Genomic DNA, 19,835 nt, shown 5'->3' on the forward strand with positions numbered 1-19,835 from the left:
AATTTTTTTTATTGATTTCAGAGAGAGGAAGGGAGAGGGATAGATAGAAACATCCATGAGAGAGAAACAACATCGGCTGCCTCCTGCACGCCCCCTACTGGGGATCAAGCCAGAAACCCAGGCCTGTGCCCTGACTGGGAATGAAACCCTGACCTGGTTCACAGGTTGACACTCAACTACTGAGCCACTCCAGCTGGGCGTTTTCACATTTTTAAAAAAGTATTTACATTTTTTCTGTTTTTGTTTTTTTAAATATGTTTTTATTGATTTCAGAGAGAAGAAGGGAGAGGGAGAGAGAGAAAAAAGGGAGAGGGAGAGAGAGAAAGAAACATCAATGATGAAAGAATCCACAACCTGGGCATGTGCCCTGACTGGGAATTGAGCTGTGACCTCCTGGTTCATAGGTGGAGGCTCAACCAGGCCGCATGGTTTTCACATTTTTTAATGTGAGAAAAGAGCAAGAAAGGAATGATATTTTGTGACATGTGAAAATTATATGACATTCAAACTTCCGGGTCCATAAGTAAAGCTGTCTTGGAACACAGCCATGCTTGTTTGCTCACATGGTGTCTGTGGCAAAGTTGAATAGTTTTGACAGAGACTGACTGGCTTGTGAAATCTAAAATCTACCATTTGGCCCTTTACAGAAAAAGTGCCAACTCCTGAATTAAGTCAATATAAACACACAAATAGGGGAAATGCCCAAAAGGAGAGGTAGATGTGCTAGGAGGAGAAAGAATTTCCAGCCTCACCAGGAAAATCAGGGCAGGATTCCTGGAGGAAGTGATGTTTGAGCTGCTATCCGAGATACAGGAGTTATCCAGGGAAACAGGGTCAGGATGGTGCTCCAAGCAGCGGGAACAGCAGGGGCAAAGGCTGTGTGGCTGGGGGAGCACAGCAAGCAGAGAAGGCCAGGGTGCCGGGAGGGCAGTGAGGGAGGGAGAGAAGCTGCCCTGGAGCTGGCTGTGAACGGGAAGGTGCTGAGGAGCCCAGCTGCCAGCAGCATCCAGGAGAGCTGGAGCAGAACTTGTCCCCACTGTTCCAGCAGAAGGCACTCTGGCCATACCAGGGACACCAGAGGGTCACAGCAGAGGCCAAGAGCTGGAGAGAAAAGCAGAGAGACTAGGAGCCCATCCTGGAGCTTTCGAGTAATTAAATATTTTTAAAGGACCCCAGGCCCTGGAATAGGGGTGTTAAGACCGAGGACTGGGGGAGCGACTCAGGTGGGCAGTACTCCATTCCTTCATTCAGCTAATGAGTCAGTACCTGGACAGCTCTTAGAACCGTGCTCCATGCATGTCCACCCTCATTATTAAAGGTATTATCAGCCAGTGCTACACACTGTGCTAAGTGCCCGGGAAGGGTAGATCAACAGGCGGGAAAACTCCCAAGCCTTAGAGAGCTTAGTGGGGGAGACACACAGCGCTCAGCCCATTCATGCCTCTGCTTGGGAGGTCCGGGAAAGCTGACACCAGCAGGCTAACCGGGGGCCAAGCAGGTAAACAAGCATCATCAGGACAGAGTGTTCCAGGAAAAGAGCACAGCCATCCACACCCAGAGACGTCAGGGGGCCCTGGCAGACCAGCAAGAGAATGTGATGATGGTTGTTATCACTGGTGTATGGCCATTGTGCTGTTAACTACAAATTACTAACTATTCATTTCTAAAGATTTATGATTTTGAGCAAGCACCTCCCTCTGTCTTTGCGGAGGTGACTCAGTTCCCTTTTCTATAGGATGATGTCCCCTTCCACTCTGGGCCCCTGGTCACCCACCCTAACAAAACTGGGCCTGGTGACTAGGCTGAGTGCTGAGACCCATTCTTAGGGGACAGAGTCACAGAGGAAGCCTGGGGAAAGCTGTAGGGACCGCCTGCGGGAGCCAGCGGCCTTGGTTCTGAGTGCTGCAGCCAGAGACCGTGCCCTAGCCTGATGAGAACCTCATTCAGGAAAAGCACCGGAGTCCAGGGTGGTGGAGGGGGCGTCCCCACAACTCTATCAACTTCATCTTGATGAAATACAGGTGGAAGATTAGGGTGGGGCTCCCCAGCGGACAGTGGGGTCGATTTTTTTCGGGAGGGTAGGCTCCTCCAGGAAGTCCCTGGGTATAGGTTAGGGTTAGGGTTAGGGTTAGGTATGGAGTCCCTGGGTCCGGCCAGAGCTCCCAGGATGGGGTGGAAGGCTGCATCCAGCCTGTACTGAGTACCCGGGTAGGTGCTGCCACTCATTGTGCCTGGTCAGGGGGAGATGAGTGCCAAGACGGCGCAGAAGGACCTCCCAAGTATATCCTCTCTGTCTTCCATACAGGACCTCCCGAGGTCTGCGATCATCCCTATAGGACCATAAATAAATCTGAACAGATCCCACCCCCTCGTCCTGTTACCGGTGAGAAGATGACGACAAGACCTCAGTTCTCGTCTTCTTAAAGGAAATATTCCAATCAAGAGACAAAGTGCAGCAAAGCCAGCAAGAATTTATTGGCTACAGCAAAAACACACTTAGGACAGTGAAACAAGGAAGGGCATAGAAGTGACCGGAGAGCCCAGGCTGGGCTGCTTTGGCTCCCTGAGAGGTCAGAGAAAAGGGGGCCTTCGAGACAGGTTCAGGGGGTTAGCCTGGGACAAGCTGCTGCCGCCCATTGCTCTCCCGGTTGCAAGTCTCACGGGGTCCCTCAGAGGGAGGAAGGGGGGAGGGAATGGTGAGGGCTGCTCCACTGTAGGAGAGCACAGCACGCTGGGTCCTTTGTGTTGAGGGTGTTTGTCTCTCTCTCAGGTGGATATCTTAGGGAAGTTCTCAGGGAGTGTCTCACTAGAATATTCACCAGCTTTCCAGGTGTGCTCTTCCAGGGTCACTGTCGCCACTGATTAGTTGGTGCCAGGGCTGGGAGTCATTAGTCAATGCAGCTGGCCCTGAGGCAGCCACTGAATCACTTGTCTGGTTTTGCTGCTTTTTTGGGCTTGGAGCCGAAATACAACTGAGGCCTAGATGTTATCTTTAGGGAAGACATGCTAGGGGAGGAAAGGTTACTCTGGTGGCAAAGTCCTTGTTTTCTCAGTTTTGTCCCTTGCTAGGCACCCAGGGCTGTCTGCCCTGATGACCTTCTGTACCTTCCCCATCGTCCTTGGTCTGCTCATGTCTGTCTGCCTATAACACTCTCAATGTTTATATCCAGAGACCTTCACATTAAACTGACTATCCTCCCATGCCAGAGCCAACCCCAGCACTGAGACAGCTGGCAAAAAAAAAAAAAAAAATGAACCACAGGTACAGCACTGACTTGTCTAGGACACGGCTTACAACTCTGGACACAAGCATCGCCTATGTGATACACCCAGGAGTTAAGGCATCTTCGTGGGTGGCGAATAGTATCTCCTTGTGGGTTTGATTTGCATCTCCCTGATGGCTAATGACATTGAGCATCTTGTCATGTGCTTGTTGGCCATTTGTATACCGTCTTCACAGAAATATCTACTCAGAGCCTTTGCTCATTTTTAATGGGGTTGTCTTTTTACTGTTGAGTTGTACGAGTTCTCCGTGCTAGTCCCTTATCAGATGTACGATTTGCGAATATTTTCTCCCATTCTGAGAGTTATCTTTTCACTTTCCCGGTGGTGTCCTTTGGTGCACAAAAGTTTTCTACTTTGATGACATCCAATTTGTGTGTGTTTTCCTTTGTCACATGGGCTTGTGGTGTCGTATCTAAGAATCCGTTGCCCAGTTATGAAGATTTAGTCCTATGTTTTCTTCTAAGAGTTTTATAGTTTTAGTTCTCACATTTCCATCTATGATTCTCTCTCTCAATGGTGCGATGTAGAAGTCCAGCCCCTTCTTTCTCATGCGGATATCCTCTGTCCCAGCACCACTTGCTGAAAAGACTCCTTCCCACACAGGACTGTCTCAGCACTATTGTGGGAATTCAACTGACTGTAAGCCTAAGGGTTTTTCTCAGTTCTATCCGGTCGATCTACATGTCCACCCTTATGCCAGTACTACGCTGTCTTAATTACTGTAACTTTGTAGAAAATTACATACATTTTGTTTATTTTTTTAACCCTCACCTGAGGTTTTTGTGTGTTTTTTCCCCCCACTGCTTTTCAGAGAGCGAGAGAGACACATAGGCACCTGGATTGGTCGCCTCCCGCACGCACCCCTACCAGGGCCGCAGACGGAGCCTGCCGCCGAGGCGCGTCCCCTGGGCTGCAGCGGAGCTGGGACCCTGCAGTCCGCAGGCCCGACGCCCTGACCACTGAGCCAACCGGCCAGGGCGGCATGAAATACGTTCTAAACACTGCATGTGGAGGCCCGGCGAGCCCGAGGAGAAGGGGGGTGCCTGGGGCTCTCAGGGCGCCTGGGGGCGCGGGGCGCGCCTCCCGCCCGGCTCCCGGGAGAGGGAGGGAGACTTGCCCTCTTGCCCGCTCCCCCACAGCTGCCTGCCTGGGTCCCCCTGGGTGTGGCTCTCAAAGCTCTAGGCTCCCATTGGAAGGACCCCTGGACAGCTAACCACCCCCCCCAAAGAAGGGGTCGTCCACCTTGGCTTCCCACCCCATTCCCGCTGGGAGCCCGGTCTCTCCGTCGCACGCTTGCTCCCTGCCAGCCCCGGGGCGCAAAATCCAGCAGCAGGGTAGCGAGCATATGGTCTATGCAAATGACATGCTAACGACATGCAAATGAGCCGCCCGGCCGGCGTCCGGCCGCAGCTGCCCGACTGTCTAAGCCACTCGGAGGAGGGCGCGAGGCTGGGACGCGGGTGCGGGCGCTGGCCCCGCCCCGCCCCGCCGCGCCCTCCCACCGCGCGGCCGGACCTCCTTCCCCGCGCCCCGCGGCTCCGAGGCGGCCCCACCCACCGCCGCCCTGCGCCCGCCTCCCCGGGGTCTCGGGGCCAGACCGCCCCCTGCGCCCGCCGGGCGTCCTGCCACCTCCCGCGCGGGAGGCCCGGGCCGCGGGGAGCCGCGCGCGGCAGGAGCGCAGCTTCGGGTACGCTGGGCCCGCGCGAGCCGGTAAGCGGGCTCCCCGGGCCCCCCACCGCCCTCGAGGCGTCCTCCCGCTGGGGTCCCCGTCTGCGCGCGGCGGACCCGCCCCTCTCCCGGCCTCCCGGGCCCCTTCCCGCCTGTCGGGGGTTTGGGTCCGGAAAAGCCTTTTTGTCCCGGGCTCTGGGCTGCCACAACCGCGGGTGGTTGGGGACCCCCCCCTCCACGCCTGAGGGGGTGCCTCTCCAAAGCGACTCCTTGCCCTCCACCGCCTGGGGAGTGAAGGGAACGGGCACCACCCAAGGCCTGGCCTGAAGTCCGCACGCGGGCGCCGCCTGGACGTCCGGAAGCCCCACCCAGAGGAGATCCGTCCAGCAGAGGGTGGGAAGCGGTGGAAACTAGATCCCGGACGGCAGAGACAGGGCGCAGGGTGACGAGAGGTCATGGATTTCTGTTGCCTGTACCATCCCCCTTCCAGGCTGTGAACACCCGGCCCCTGTGGGAAATGTGGGGCACGTTTGGGGACAGAGAAGGGACGGGGTGACTTGCCCCAGCTCGTGACCTTTAGAACTGCCTCCTTCCTTCCGGGGGCCCCTGCCAGGTGCAAGAGTTTGAGGGCCTGTCAGCCCCAAGTTCAAGCTGGCTCTTTCAGTTCTTCAAGCCCAGTGGGGAGCCCTATGTGGCCTGTCCTGTGTCCTGGGCCCTGGGCTGCAGGCCCCGGGGTCCTGCCTGATATGGATGTGGTCTGTGGAGGGAGGGGGTCTCCAGGGCCTGCCCATCCTTTGCCGGCTCTGGGGCTTGTGGCTCCTCCTTTTCGCCTCACCATGAGAAGCGAACAGAGCAGAGGAAGAGAGAGGAGGAGGCCCCCCCACCCTGCACACCAGCCCAGCAAGCTGCGTGAGAGCATCTGCTCACCCCCCTGACCATACTTACAAACTCAGAAGGGCAGGGAAAGGATTCTGAGGGTCTAGCAGGGCCCCTGGCATCCAACGGGAAGCCCTAAAATGGGCCTGGGGTTTGGGAAGGCAAGAAAGGTCATCTTGAGATTGTCACTTGGGCATGAAGATGGTCTCACTCTGGGTAGGGGGGCTGAGGTGGGGAGCTCCAGGTGGAAGGCGGCTCACCTCCAGTCCCAGGAAGTGAGAGCAGGCGTCTCTGTCCGCATGTCCCTCCTTGCCCCAACCACACACCAGGCAGTGATCATGACTCATGGTTCCCAGTACAAAGGAAAGCCCACTCCCCTGCCGGGGCAGAGGCAAAGCCGGAGCCCCCAGCCCCATCTCTTCTCTGCTCTGCTGAGTCTTCTGGAATGGACCTGCCTGCCAGGAAGCCAGGTCACCCTTGGTCCTGGGCTTGCCTGCCTTCTGGGAAACACAGGTGCGTCACATTAATAGTATTTTTTGTGCTGTGCCAGAAGCGGGGTGTGTGTGTGTCTGTGTGTGTGTGTGTGCATGGACAAGTCCTTACTTATAGTGTAGAATGGGGGTAGTTGAGGCGGGGGGACAAGATAAAGGATTGAACCACTTCAATGTGGTACGAAAACCACTATTAAGGAGAGAAAACAGGATGTCTAGCCCAGCGGAGGGTAGGGTCAGGATAGCTTCCTAGGGGTGCTGCCAGGGCTGAATCTCTCTGGCTAAAGATTTAGGGGGAACCACCACCACTGTGGCCAAGTTTTTGTGTGGGGGGGGCAGCTTGCTTGGGGAGGGGGCTGAAGGACCAGCTGGACATAAAAGCTATGTGTGTGGCCTGGGAATTGCTGGGGGTGTGGGAGGAGATGGCCCTCTCCTCTCCTGGAAGACTGGGTTCTTAGGGGAGCTCCCAGAGGGATGCCAGGGGTCCCCAGAGCAAGGAGGCAGCAAGCGAAGAGGGCAAAGGTACTTAGTGGTTTCCTGGGCTCTGGTTGTCCCGGGAGTCCCCAGGGAGGAGAATCTGCGAACAGCCAGCTCCACTGGAAGCCTCTGGAAGAAAGGTGGGTGCAGAGTGAAGGTCAGAATCCTGGACAGAGTGGTTGCTGAGAAGGGCACTAAAGAGACCTCACGCCCTAGTCGGTCCGGCTCAGTGGTTAGAGCGTCGGCCCGAGGTTTCATTCCAGCCAAGGGCAGGTACCTTGGTTGCAGGCTCCATCCCTGGATGAGGTGCCTGCAGGAGGCAACCAATAGGTGTGTCTCTCTCCCATTGATGTTTCTCCCTCCCTCTCTCTTCCATTCTTTCTGAAAAGCAATGGAAAAAATATCCTCGCTTGAGAATTAAAAAAAAAAGAGACCTCTCCAACGGGAGGTGGAGGGAGCGGGACAAAGATGAACAAGGGACTAGAGTGGGGAGAGCCCCCCCTACACACGGCTCTTCTCTGATCTTCCCTCCCTGCCACCTCTTGGTCAGTGACAGTGTGCTGCTCTGAAGGGAAATCTGTAGGGTCCTGGAGCTCGGGAGTGCCAGGGGTGGGGCAGCAGCGGAGGGAAGAGCTGGAGGAAGTGAGGGGAGCAGAGGAAGGCTGGTGGCCCCTCTGGGTGGAAGAAGGTAAAGTGGCAGGTCTTGGAAGGTTGAGGGGCTGGGATGTGTCAGGGAGGAGGGGTGAGCTGTGGAGAAGGGTGTGGAGACTTGCCATTCAGGTCACAGTAGAGAGGATCAGGTGGCATTGGTGGCCTTTCCGTTTGCTGAGGGAACAGAAATCCTGGAAGGGGCAAGAGCCAGTTTGCTGGAGGAGCCGTATCTGAGGTTTGCCTGAGCCTTGGAGCTGGGCCAAGAGGATCGGGGCTGAGGGGATCTTTAGGGCCAGCCGGTGTCACAGGCAGGAGCCAGGAGGGCAGGAGGTGCTCCTGGCCCACACAAGGGCTCAAGGTCACACACATGCACACTCACACGCACACCCTGAGGCTGGGATGAATGGGCCGCTCGCCTTGGCAGGGCTGTACCAGAAGGGACTGGAGCATTCGAAGGAGTCACTATAGGGTGGGTCCTGCTTAGGTGCTGTTTTGAAGCTGCTGGGCCTGAGGGAAAGGTGTGGGCTGCAGGGCTTGGCAGGAAGAGGGGGTTTCATATTTCTGAGAGTTTCCTGAGTTTCCATGGATCTTCCCCAGACTTGGGGCTAAAAGGAGGGAGGCTGTGGGAACAGTAGCTCATGGGGCCCTTGGCTTCACCGAGGTGAAAGTTCTCCCACTTTCACCTTGGCATCAAGGAGATGCCAAGGCCAAACCTGGAGCCCTGAGTGCAGGTGAGGTCTCAGGGCGCTGGGGGAGCCAGGATGGAGGGAGGGGTCTGGGAGAGGGCTCTGCTTTTGGGGGGGACTTGAGGCTTCAAGGTCTGGTTATGGCAGTTTCTGTGATGAGGGGGAGTCCACCTGGTGGTGGCAGGGAACTGAGATAGGACTGAACCAAAGATGAGAGGGTGAAGTGTGTGTGTCTGTGTAGCATGTGTCTGTCTGTATGCCTTTGTCTGTATGCCTCTGGGCTTGCCTGCGTGTCTGTGTAAGTGTGTGCCTATGTATGTGTATGTGTGTCTATATGTGTCATGTGTGACTGTATGTATCTGTGTGTATGTATTTGGGGGGGCTGCTTGCAGGCGATAGATCATTATTCAGCATGACTGTGGAACTTGACTCTTGGCCGTGACTCTAAAAGGAGCTGCAGGGTACTTTCAGAGGTCGGTGCCCGTGAAGCTGTTCTGTGTACTCTCCTTGGCTGCACCAGCACCAGCTAGTTCAACTTGGCCTTCACAACAGCACGACAGAAATTAGCTGTTGATGTGGCCTTGCGCAAGTCTGTGCATATGCAGGAGGCCTGGTTATGAATGGAAATGTATGTGTGTGCCTGGGGTCAGTGGGACTTCACGGACCCTAGAGCCCTGCTCCATTCTACAAGTAGTAACTGTGTGGGGCCCGGGCCAGCCCGGGAAGTCCCACATGCTGACTACCAAGTGATGTTAGACTAGAAAGAATTCCAGCCACCTGCCTTGTCCCACTGATTCCTCACCTGGCAGCCCCTCCTGCCAGGCTGGCTCTGGGAAATGGGTGAAAGGAGATGCCAAGGCCAATGCGTGGGCCTCTGGCCACCTCCTAGGGGGTGGTGCTCCCCCTAATACCTGGTGCTGAGGCAAGAGGGACGGTTTCAGCCGCCCACGAAAGGTGTCAGGTGAACTGGGGGAGGGCTGGCAACTTCATTCTGTCCCCTTCCCAGGTGGCCCAGGCACTGGTAGCAGTGGCAGCGAGGCTGGGGCAGTGTTCCCAGCAGAGGATGCCCCAGGCCCTGGAGCGCGCGGACGGCAGCTGGGCCTGGGTGGTCCTTTTGGCCTCCATGGTGGCCCAGGGCCTCACCCTGGGCTTCCCCACGTGCATCGGCATCTTCTTCACTGAGCTACAGCATGAGTTCCAGGCCAGCAACAGCGAGACCTCCTGGTTCCCCTCCATCCTGATAGCCATGCTCCACGCAGGGGGTAAGCAGCCCAAGAAGGAGCCCTGGGAGGGATGACAAGGAGCCACAACCTCCCTGGCTTCCAGGGTCCCTCTCTCGGAGGCCATAGGCTTTGCCTTTCCTGGTGAATTCCTAAGATTTCATCTGATTTCAGGAGGGCCCGCACCCCAGGCTGCAATCCCTCAGGGCTGGGCTGGGCTGGGGTGGGGAGGGGTAAAGGCAGGCAGGCAGGCAGGCGCCTAAGATGCAAAGTCTGTCCTCAGTGGCCGCTGAAGGATGGATCCAGACTGTAGGAGTGCTGTTCCCAGCACAGACTGGAGGAGTAGCTGCATGGGGTCCAGCTGGGAGATCCCTCTGAACCTTAGTTTCTTCCCCTGCAATATGAGGGTAACACCCAACGTCCTGCCCACCTCCCACATGGGATCACAGGGTAGATCACATGACGCTGGGCAAATGCCAAGAGAGCGAGGGAAATGTAAGCAGCTGTGAATGATTGGACTTCTGGAGACCATCAGGGGCTTCAGGACGGGAAAGGGGACTCTTTGAAGTCACCAGGAGCAAGGTGGGGGCATTGCAAGAGCCCCATCTTTCGCCAGAAAGCAGAGGGGGAGTTGCAAGGGCTGGGGAGCTGGAGGGAAGGCAGCCCCCCTCATTTCCTGGTTGGCTCCTCCAGGACTGTGATGACCTGACTCTTACCCCAGCCATGGGGGCAAGTCAGGAGCTGCCCAGGTGGGTTCTGCACAGCAGCTTTGGGCTCAGGGGCTGGCCTCCAGCTCCTGGTTGTTCTCCAGGGAGACTCCACAGACAGTGGCCTCCAGGGAGGCCTGGTGAACTGGAGCTGGTCTGATGGGACCACAGGGCTCTTCCCACGTGGGGGTGGGGGAGGCACTTGCCTTAGCTGACCCATCTCCCTGCCTACCTCCTGCCACTCCCGCCACCTGGCACCAGCATCCTGCTTGTTCTCACAGCTCCTTCCCTCCAGTTGGGAGGGAGGTAAAACTGTGATAGGTGCCACCCTTGCTGGAATGACCCCTGAACCTGTCACCCCAGGGCGTGGGCTCAGGGCAATGGGAAAGGCCAGACCTAGCCCAGACTGCATAACCTTTTTACTTGTAAGGTTGGTGCAGACGTGGGGATCTCAGAGGGTTCCTTCCACGAAGCCAGAGAGGGGTCTGGGCCAGGGACTGGGATCCGGGCATCCAGTGGAAACCCCCACTCCCCAGCCAGCTTTAGGCTCACTGGCCCCTAGTAGGCTCTCCAACATCTCAGCTTGGGACTCGTCTGTCATTTCTGTCTCAAACATACATGCCTTTAGCCCATGCTCATTCCGCGTAGGAAATTACCATTGAAAGTACCATTGATCTTAAGCACTCCCTGCTCCCACACATTTTAGAGGTGAGGAAAGCAAGCTAGTGCAAAGTACAAGGCCTGCCCAAGGTTGTAGAGTGAGTTCAGGGCAGCAGCAGTGCCGGTGCCAAAGGAACGCCCTGCCTCCCAGCGCCCCACCCCAGCACCCTCAGCTATCTCAGCTAAGCTGGCTCACATCCCAACCCCACCCCCAACTCCATGACTCAGGGCTTTCCCCAATATCACCTTTCCTAAGTCAGGTCAAAGTATGGTGGTGGGGAAAGTGCATGGGGCCATGGTCATATCCACTTCAAAGCCTCGCCTCCCCCTCAACAGTTGCTCTGCTTGATTATCTCTGAGGATGGGCTGCTCACTTCCTCTTTCGCTCCCACACTTGCACTGGCTCACACGCACACATCCCCTTTCCACCCCAAACACACATACAAGCGTGGTGCCCACACACACTTTCCCTGAAGCTCCATTACATGTACTTGGGGCCAGGGCACTCCGGCCAGGACTGGCTTGTTTCTACTATTCTGGGTTTGAGTCCAGAGAAAGCTGCTCAGGGTGGGGGTGGGGTGGACGAAAACAGGCCCCTCTCCAACAGGAGCCAAACACCTGGGTGCATAACTTGTGGCTGGAGGTGATGGGGGAGGGGAGAAGGTACCTCACCCAATTTTCTCCAGAGGCCAGTGCAAGGGGGTGCAGAGGCTGGAGGGAGGGCTGTGGCCAGTCTTCTTGAGGATGGGGTAGGAGGAGGGACAGGGGGTGCTCATCATGATTTAGATGCCCAGGACCCCTGCAATTTAAGACAGACTCCCCCCACCCCCATGAGGAGCTTTCACCTAGGCCTACGTCATGAGCCAGTCCCGTTTCAGCCGGCTGGAAGCAGCCTCAGGTCAGAGCAGCGAAGGTCCTTGGTCTGCACCCCTAGGGAACCTTGTCTGGGTCAAACTGAACATTTGCAGCACCTCACTTCACACCTGGTCACACATCACCCAGCCTGATCCCTCCTTCTGTAGGGGAGGAAACTGAGGCAGAGAGAGGGATAGCCTTGCCCGGGCCCTCTGGCCAGTCTGGCAGAGTGGGCAGCAGAATCCAGGGCTGCAGGCTCCAGGGCTTATGCCCTTAAAGCCTCCTGCCTAGTTCCTGCTGGGATTCCCTCCTGGCCTCCCTCTCCCTCTCCCTCTGGGACCCCTCAGGCAGTTGCCACCTGCTGGCTGGCTTCTCACCCCTGCCCCTCCTGCCTCCACCCCACAGGACCCCTGTGCAGCATCCTGGTGGGACGCTTTGGCTGCCGAGCCACAGTGATGCTGGGGGGCGTGCTGGCCAGCCTGGGCATGGTGGCCAGCTCCTTCTGCCGCACCCTCAGCCAGCTCTACCTCGCAGCAGGATTTGTCACAGGTGATTGTCATTCCGTTTCAAGAATTCCTGGGCGCCTACTAAAAAGTGCCAGGTGCCAGTGAATGGGGCAGGCAAAGCTCCTGATCTCTGGGACAGTTTACATGAGAGGGAGAGAGACAACGAACAGATAAATGAGGATTATATCTGATCATGACAAGTGCGTGAGAAGACGGGACAGCTGATTCACATCAGTGTCCTGGCTGAGGGTGCTGAGCAGAAATTAAACCCCCAGGTAAAATGGTAGAGTATCCAGAACACCCAATGGGAAAGATACGCAGGGCAGGGGGCTGCTGTTTGCAACAAGTGGGCAGAGAAGGCCTTGCAAAGAAGGTGATGTTTGGGCAGAGAGCAAACAGGAAGTCTGCCGCTAGCCTCGGTGGGGAAGAGGGAACAGCAAGTGCAAAGGCCCTGAGGTGTCCAGGAGCAGTGCAGTGGCCTGCAGGGTAGAGGAGCATGAACAAGCGGTGGAGGCTGGATGGGGGTTCAGTTGTAGTGAGATGGGAGGCCATGTGAGGAGTCCAGGTGGCCCAGTGAGTGACATCCACCTGACCACGATTTGTAAAGCACCATGTGGGTGGGTCAGTGTGTTAAGAGTACATGACCTGGAGAGAAGAGTTGAGGATGACCCAGGGCTCCAAGGACAAGAAGCTGGACTCCAGGCCTTTTGCCCTGAGCCACTGGGAAGATGAAGTAGCCACTAACCACCCTGGGAAGGTGAGGGCAGGTTTGCAGGAAGATGGGGCGCACAGGTGTGGATGTCTCCAGTCTGGAGTTCCAGCAACAGCCTGAGCTAGAGCAAGCAGTTGGGACGTCATGAGATGGCTGGCATTCAAGTCTTGAGATGAGGTGTCACCCTGCTGTCACTAAGGGAACGAGGGAGGACTGAGCCCCAGGACACTCATGTTTGGTGGTCTAGGCAGGGAGAAGTGACAGGAGCAGGGGAACCAAGAGGGCGGATCAGACTGAGTGGGGACCTTGGTGAGAGCGGTTCTGGAGCAGAGGTGGGGGTAAAACTCTGATGGGAACGGTTTCTCCAGACAACAGGAGGAGGGAAATTGGAGATGGCTGAGATTAAAACTTTCAAGAGAGTTTGGTGTCAGGGGAGCAGAGAAATGGGCTGGGACCCAGAACAGGCTATGGGGTGAAGAGAGGGTTTTAATGGGAGAAATAACAGTGAAGGGTAATGATCTAGAAAAGATGAGAAGATGGGTGGTGCTGGAGAGAGAGATTGCTGGAGGGATGTGCCTTCTAGTGGACAGAGTCAGGGCAGGAGTGAAGGGCTGGCCTTGACTGGGAGCACAGATGGTCCATCGTCACAGATCCATTGTCACAGGCGGAAGACAGGCTGCTGGCTGGGAGTGAGGAGGGGGGAGGCATGGAGTACAGAGAGGAAGAAGGCCCTGGGGTCATCCAGGAGGAGGGAGAGTAAATGGATGAGGGACCCGGGCAACCCAGGGCCTGCCTGAGGCTAGCGGTCATGGGTGGTTGTGAGCTTTCTCTCCAGAATGTTCAGCTGTGCGGGGGCAGGCACAGAGTGGGTGGGGAGGTGGCATCTGAGCTGAGTTAGGAGAGGAGAGTCGGAAGAAGTGTGTTCCAGGCAGAGGGAACTGCAATAGTAAATGTCCAGAGGTAGGGAGCAGCGTGGTGTCCAGAGGAAGAGAGAAAAGGTAATGTGACTGCCTCATGGTGAGTGACAGGGAGAGTGGCCTGAGATGGCACCCAAGAGGTGGCCAGGAACCAGGCTGTGTAGAGCCTTCAGGGCATAGTAAGTACTTGGGCTTTTTTTTCCTAAGTGTGATGGGAAGTCTCTGGAAGGTGTTAAGCAGGGGAGAGACTTACTTTGATTTAAGTTTTGAAAGATCACCTGAGTGCTGTGCCAAGGGGACAGGTGTGCCCCTGGCAGCCTTGAGAGGGCAGATCTGAGGGACAGGATGCTTCTAGGGAGCGGGGGAGGCAGGTTGATTTCGTTTTAAATCCCTGGGGACCTAGAGGTGGCTCTGGGCTAGAAGGGAAGGAGCAGACGTGGGACAGGGCCCTGCGATCCCCACCGTGGGTGCAGTGGAGGCTGCAGAACACCCTCGAGCTGGTCTCCCCTCTTTCCCACAGGCCTGGGCTTGTGCTTCAGTTTCCAGTCGACCATCACCGTCCTGGGTTTCTATTTCATCCGCCGGCGGGCCCTGGCCAACGCACTGGCTTCGGTGGGCGTCTCCCTGGGCATCACGCTGTGGCCGCTGCTCGCCCGCTACCTCCTCGAGGAACTGGGCTGGAGGGGCACCTTCCTCGTCTTTGGCGGGGTTTTTCTCCACTGCTGTGTCTGCGGGGCCATCCTGAGGCCCGTGGCCACCGGCATGGTCCCTAAAACCAGAAAGGGCCCTTCTCCACCTTCCAAGACACCCGCGCCTGGCTGCCTGGCAGCATGTGGCTGGGCCATCCTGCGCCACCTGGCCTTCGACATCCTGTGGCACAACGCGGGCTACCGCGTGTTCACTCTGGGTGTCACGTGGATGATCCTCGGTTTCCCGCTGCCGCACGTCTTCCTGGTGCCGTTCGCCATGCGGCACGGAGTGGATGAGCACAAGGCGGCCATGCTCATCTCCATCATCGGCTTTAGCAACATTTTCCTGCGGCCCATGGCGGGGCTGGTGGCCGGCCGGCCGGACTGCGCCAGCTCTCGCAAGTACCTCTTCACCCTAGCGGTCCTGCTCAACGGGCTCACCAACCTGGTGTGCACGGTGTCGGCCAACTTCCGAGTGCTGGTGGGCTACTGCCTGGTGTACAGCGTGTCCATGAGCGTGGTGGGCGCCCTCTTCTTCCAGGTCCTCATGGACGTGGTCCCCATGGATCGGTTCTCCAGGGCCCTGGGCCTCTGCACCATCCTGGAGAGCATCTCCATCCTCATTTCCCCTCCGATGGCTGGTGAGGCCCGGGGGGAGCTGGCCAGGTGTCGAGGGTGTGGCCTGGGGGGGCGGGGTCACGGGGTGAGGCAAAGGGATCAGTCTGGACAGATCTGGGCCCCGTCCAGCATCCCAGGGGTAGGGACTTGGAACTTGTGATTTTTCCCAATCACCCCAAGGGACTGGCTACAGCCTGTTCCCCAGCTGGCACTCAGGGTATGAACGGTTAAAAATAGGGGCCTGGCCCTGTCCAGTTGCTCAGTGGTTAGAGCGTCGGCCCTCGGACTAAAGGATCCCGGGTTCAATTCTGACCAAGGGCATGTACCTTGGTTGCAGGCTCGATCCCCAGTCCTGGTCACGGCAGGTGCAGGAGGCAACCAGTCGATGTTTCTCTCACATCGATGTTTTTTTTTTTCTCTCTCTCTCCCACTCTCTCTGAAAAGCAATGGAACAAATATTCTCAGGTGAAGATTTGGAAAAAAAAAAAAAAGGGGAAAAGGGGAGGTCACATACCAGATTTAGCCAAGTGTGTCTCTGTTTTCTTATTGGCAAAGTGAGGGTAATAATAGAATCTACCCGGTAGGCCTGTTGTGAGGGTCATACCGTATACCGGTAAGAGCTTAGTAGAGAAGCTGGCTCAGAGTAAGTACTGTGCACAGATCTGCTGTTAGTGACATCCTGGTCCTCCCACTTTCTGCCTGTGGGACTCAGCAAGTCATTTACCTTCTCTGAGCCACAGTGTCATCTGCAAAATGCAGAACGGAGCACCTGCCATAACTAGCAATTGACCTGTGCCCGTCACTGGGTGCGCATGGCCGATGCAGAGACTTACCTTCTGGTGGAAGAGTAGGGAATCAAAGCAAAGGGACACATTTGGGGGCGCAATGGTGATTTGTGCCAGGAGGGAAATGCACAGATATGGAAGCGGAGACCCGCTTGAGAGGTGTGACATCATAGCAAAAGGGAAGGTTTGTGAAGCCTTCGGTGCTGGGGGCAGTCAGCAGACAGCATGTGGCTGCGGTTATTATAGTCAGATAACGGGGACTCTTATCCCAAGTGTGGAGTTGGAAGTCCCAGTTCCAAGGGATTTCCCCACGCCAGCAGTAGAGAGAGCTCTCTGGGAGGAGGTATGGGGGGCCCAGGGCGTGGCTGAGCAGCTGTCTCAGACTCCCCTGGCCATGTCTTCCGAGCTTCCTGCCACCGGGGTAAGAGACATGCCCTTATGTGCTCTTTGGCCCGAGGACTCTTCCTGCCTGGGCCAGAGTAGGTTTAGTGTTTTCTCTCCCCGTTTCATTTAATAACTATTTGTTGAGCGCCTACTAGGTGCCAGCCACAATTCCTAGTACTGGGGATTCAAAAGAGACAAAAATAAAATCCCTGCTCTCGCGGAGCGCTCAGTTTCGTGGGGGCCCGGTAGCCCTGGGCGGCGGTCTAACTAGCTCTCTGTCCTTCAGGGTTTGTCCTGGACAACACTGACAACAACTTCAGCTACGTTTTCTACATGTCAAGCTTCTTCCTCATCTCATCCGCCCTCTTCATGGGTGGCAGCTTCTGTGCCCTTCAGAAGAAGGAGAGGCAGGGCGCCCAGGCCGAGGGGGAAGCAGGCGTCACGGAGGCCTCCCCGGAGGCCGCCCCGGAGCGCGCCCTCACCACGGAGGGCATCCACACTTCAGAGAAGCGGCTGTACACCGAAGTCATGTATGTGACCAGCGTCTGAGCCCCAGGATCACATGTGTGACCAGCATCTGAGCCCTGAGGTCAGTGAGTGACCACTGCCTTAGCCTGGGAACGGGATGTCCAGCCACTTCAGCCTGAATCAAAGGCGTTCCGGGCTCAGCACGTCGGGGCTCAGCCAGGAGCTGGGACCTTGGAGGCTGGCCTCCGAAGACTCAGGGTTCCTTCCAGTGAGCAGAATCCAGGAGCGGGTCCTTCTGACTTTTTTCCTTGGGCACCAGGGTACTTGGGGCCCAGGACAGTGGGTCTGAGCCCTGCTCGGTCTGTCATGGCTGACTCGGCTCAGCTGGCTGCCCACCGCCGCTGCTACAACTCAACACACCGGACCATCAAGTCCAGCCTGGATGCCTCTGATGTGACCTCTTTGTCCTTCCCGGGCCTCCAGACAGTTCCAAAGAGCTCGCCCTCCTGCCTCCCTTCCTCCCATTGACCCAGCCCTTGCCCTCGGTGCTGCCCGCAGCACAGGCTGCTGGCCTTGTGAGAGAATTGGTTGTGGCCTGCAGCAGTGGATGGCCAAGCGGAGGAGTTGGCGTGGATGGAGGGTTTGGACAGATTAAATGTCGGGTGGAACACCTCTCTGGTGTCTGTGCAGACAATTGGAGGGGAGCACCTGACTTGGGGTCCTAGAATCAGTAAAGTCTGAGGATCCCCCTGCACATTCAGCAAAGCCTGCTCTAGGGTCTCCCTCCTTTGCCCCACCTGATATTTTGGCTGGGAAGATTAGTGGTAGGGTTGAGGGAAGCCAGACAATTGACTGACCAGGGAGGGTAAGGAGTGCTAGGCAGCGCCCAATGCCCTCTGTGAAAATAGAGCTGCTTTTGTAACAGAAGCCCTTCTGCTCCCCTTTCCTGCCCTCGTCTCCTCCCTGCTGTGTCAGAGGCGTCAACCCTGGGGTGAGTAGCTGGCTGGGCAGGCTGCCAGTCCACCCTGCTCCCCTTTGGCCTGAGTCTGTGGCCTAGAGTTCAGAGCTCTCCCCACACACTTTGCTGGTGCCCTTCCTTGAGGTCATCACTGTGGGGGGCTGGCTGTCATCAGCTCAGGCTTGTTCCAGCAGGGTACCAACCAAGGGAACAGAAGGAGTTTGTTTGAATTACACACAAAAATGTTTCCTGCAGCAGGTTATAAACGCTGTGAACTAATGAAGCAAGAAATCAGGCCTGGGGTAAGTCCCCCTCCCCCGCTGCAGCAGGTCTTCCAGCTTAGCAGGGGCTGCTCACACCCAGGACTTTGTTTGTTGATTCGGGCTCAACCAGGCTCCAACAAGAAAACCTTATCAGGAGGATTGATTTTATTTTCATGATCTGACTCCAGCCTGCCTCCTCCACATATCCGCCTGGCTGCCTAAGCATCCTTGGGGTTGCAAAGTCTTCTCCGGGACCCTGCCACGAGTGCCCCCTTATGGCCAAAGGAGGCAGTGCAGAGGTGAAGCAAAGGACGCTTGGCTGGGATAGTAGAGACCGGAGTTCGTGTTTGACTCTGCCACAATTTACTGTGTGACTTTGGCCAAATTGTTCACCGTCTTTGGGCTTTTAAAAAGAAGGAGGTTGACCTGGATAAGCTAAAGTCTCTTCCAGTTTGAAAAGTCTGATCCCAAAGAGCCTCACTGCCTTCCTGCCCCCCACCGGGTCCTGTGCTTGGCCACCATCCACAGCTTGTGAACTGAAGGGGAAAAGCTTGGACACATTTTACCAAGTCCTGTCTCCTCCACCTTAATGGAGTTGGGAAAGGAGGGAGTTGGGGGTTGCTTTTGGTGCTAGTAGCCACCGGGCTTTGAAATGTGCAAACCCTAATAGGCCCACTTCCTTAAAACATTTAAGGAAAAAAAGATTATCAGTGAACATTCAGTGTAGAGAACTTTGACTTCATCTGCTCCAGGCAACAGTAGCCATAATCACTAGGCAGACTCCCTTAAACAAATATTTATTAAGCATCTGCTCTGTGCCAGAAATTGGGCAGATGGGAGCAAGAACTGGTCAATGCCCTCAGCACAAAACCAAGGACGGAGAATTTTTCCCCAAGGAGGAGGGCCCCTGAGGCCTTGGGAGGAAACAGATGAGGGAGGATGGGTGGGCTATCTGATTCCAGAACCCACACTAAGCTGATTTTCTAGGAATTCTCTAGAGAGGGTCTGGGGCAGTTCCTGAGTAGCACAGGGTTGAGCTCATTTCCACCCTTTCCCCAAGCCTTTGCTGTTCTGTCCAGGCAGAGGCAGAGAAGCCCCCTGGCCACCTTGGACTAGGATGTACATCCTCAGGTTGCACCAGGTTCCCAAATAAGCTGAAGTGCCTGGTGAGGGCCCTGAGGCCATCACTGTCACGGAGCAGCCACGTACCCAAGCACCCAGACTCTGGTCACAACTCCTGCCCCCAGGGGCTGTGCACAGGGCAGGGGCTGACCCCAGGGACCTGCTTCCAGGGAGGCTGTGGCAGGACGGAGTGTAGCCCAGGACCAAAGGCACAGGGCCCTTGTCCTCAAGAAGCTCACAGCCCGAGCCCCCTTTACCCTCACATTTTCAAGCAGACAGGAGCACTGCAGGAGCACCTCCCTCCCTGGTGCTTTCTCCCCTGCACCTGAGGTCTCCACCACACACCACCTTCCTGGGAAGCCCAGAGAAAGAACTGGGACGAAAGAGAGGGCTTCAACACCCAGGGCTGCTCCCCAGCCCAGAAAGCTGCCAGAACTGTACATTGGGGCGAGCAGAGGTTCTTGCCACCCGTCGGTGCTGCCCCAGCGCTCCCCGAGATTTCTAACCAGAAAGAAAAATGAAAGACTCAGCTCGGGGCTGGCGAGCATGGGGTGCCGGGCTCGCCCCGCTTTTCTGGAAGGGCCGACCAGAAGGTGGTGTCAAAGGACCCATGGAGGGTGGCCCGCAGGGAGCCGACGCCCACGCTCCAGGGGGGCATCCCTCGGTCGAGGAGGCTGGCCAGTGCCCCTCGTCAGATGCAAGGGGATCTGGAGGTGGTTCTGCCTCGACAGCCCGCCACTCGGGAGCCCTCCGGCGCCTCTGAGCTCCTAAGGGCCCTAGAACTGTCTCTCCGGGAACCCACAGCCCGCCGCCGCGGGCGGGAGCGGGAGGGCGCGA

General features: G+C 56.7%; 1 protein-coding gene across 1 annotated transcript; it reads left to right on the forward strand.

Annotated features, from left to right (window-relative positions):
- Window positions 1-6,164: 6,164 nt before the first annotated feature.
- Window positions 6,165-19,291, forward strand: SLC16A5 (solute carrier family 16 member 5). Its single transcript, XM_016212466.2, has 5 exons — window positions 6,165-6,342; window positions 9,141-9,396; window positions 11,982-12,125; window positions 14,232-15,041; window positions 16,474-19,291. Exons 2-5 carry the CDS (start codon window positions 9,198-9,200, stop codon window positions 16,734-16,736), a joined length of 1,416 nt encoding a protein of 471 aa, XP_016067952.2. The 5' UTR covers window positions 6,165-6,342; window positions 9,141-9,197; the 3' UTR covers window positions 16,737-19,291.
- The last annotated feature ends 544 nt before the right edge of the window (window positions 19,292-19,835 follow it).

Source organism: Miniopterus natalensis, chromosome 17, assembly GCF_054644295.1.
Source record: "Miniopterus natalensis isolate mMinNat1 chromosome 17, mMinNat1.hap1, whole genome shotgun sequence".
NCBI classification, from domain to species: domain Eukaryota; kingdom Metazoa; phylum Chordata; class Mammalia; order Chiroptera; family Miniopteridae; genus Miniopterus; species Miniopterus natalensis.

Bases quoted from the DNA above. Each gene is read 5' to 3' on its own strand.
- SLC16A5 (XM_016212466.2), top strand. From the start codon at position 9,198: ATGCCCCAGGCCCTGGAGCGCGCGGACGGCAGCTGGGCCTGGGTGGTC. The intron at 12,126-14,231 runs GTGATTGTCATT...TCTTTCCCACAG, and splicing joins CGCAGCAGGATTTGTCACAG to GCCTGGGCTTGTGCTTCAGT. The intron at 15,042-16,473 runs GTGAGGCCCGGG...TCTGTCCTTCAG, and splicing joins CATTTCCCCTCCGATGGCTG to GGTTTGTCCTGGACAACACT.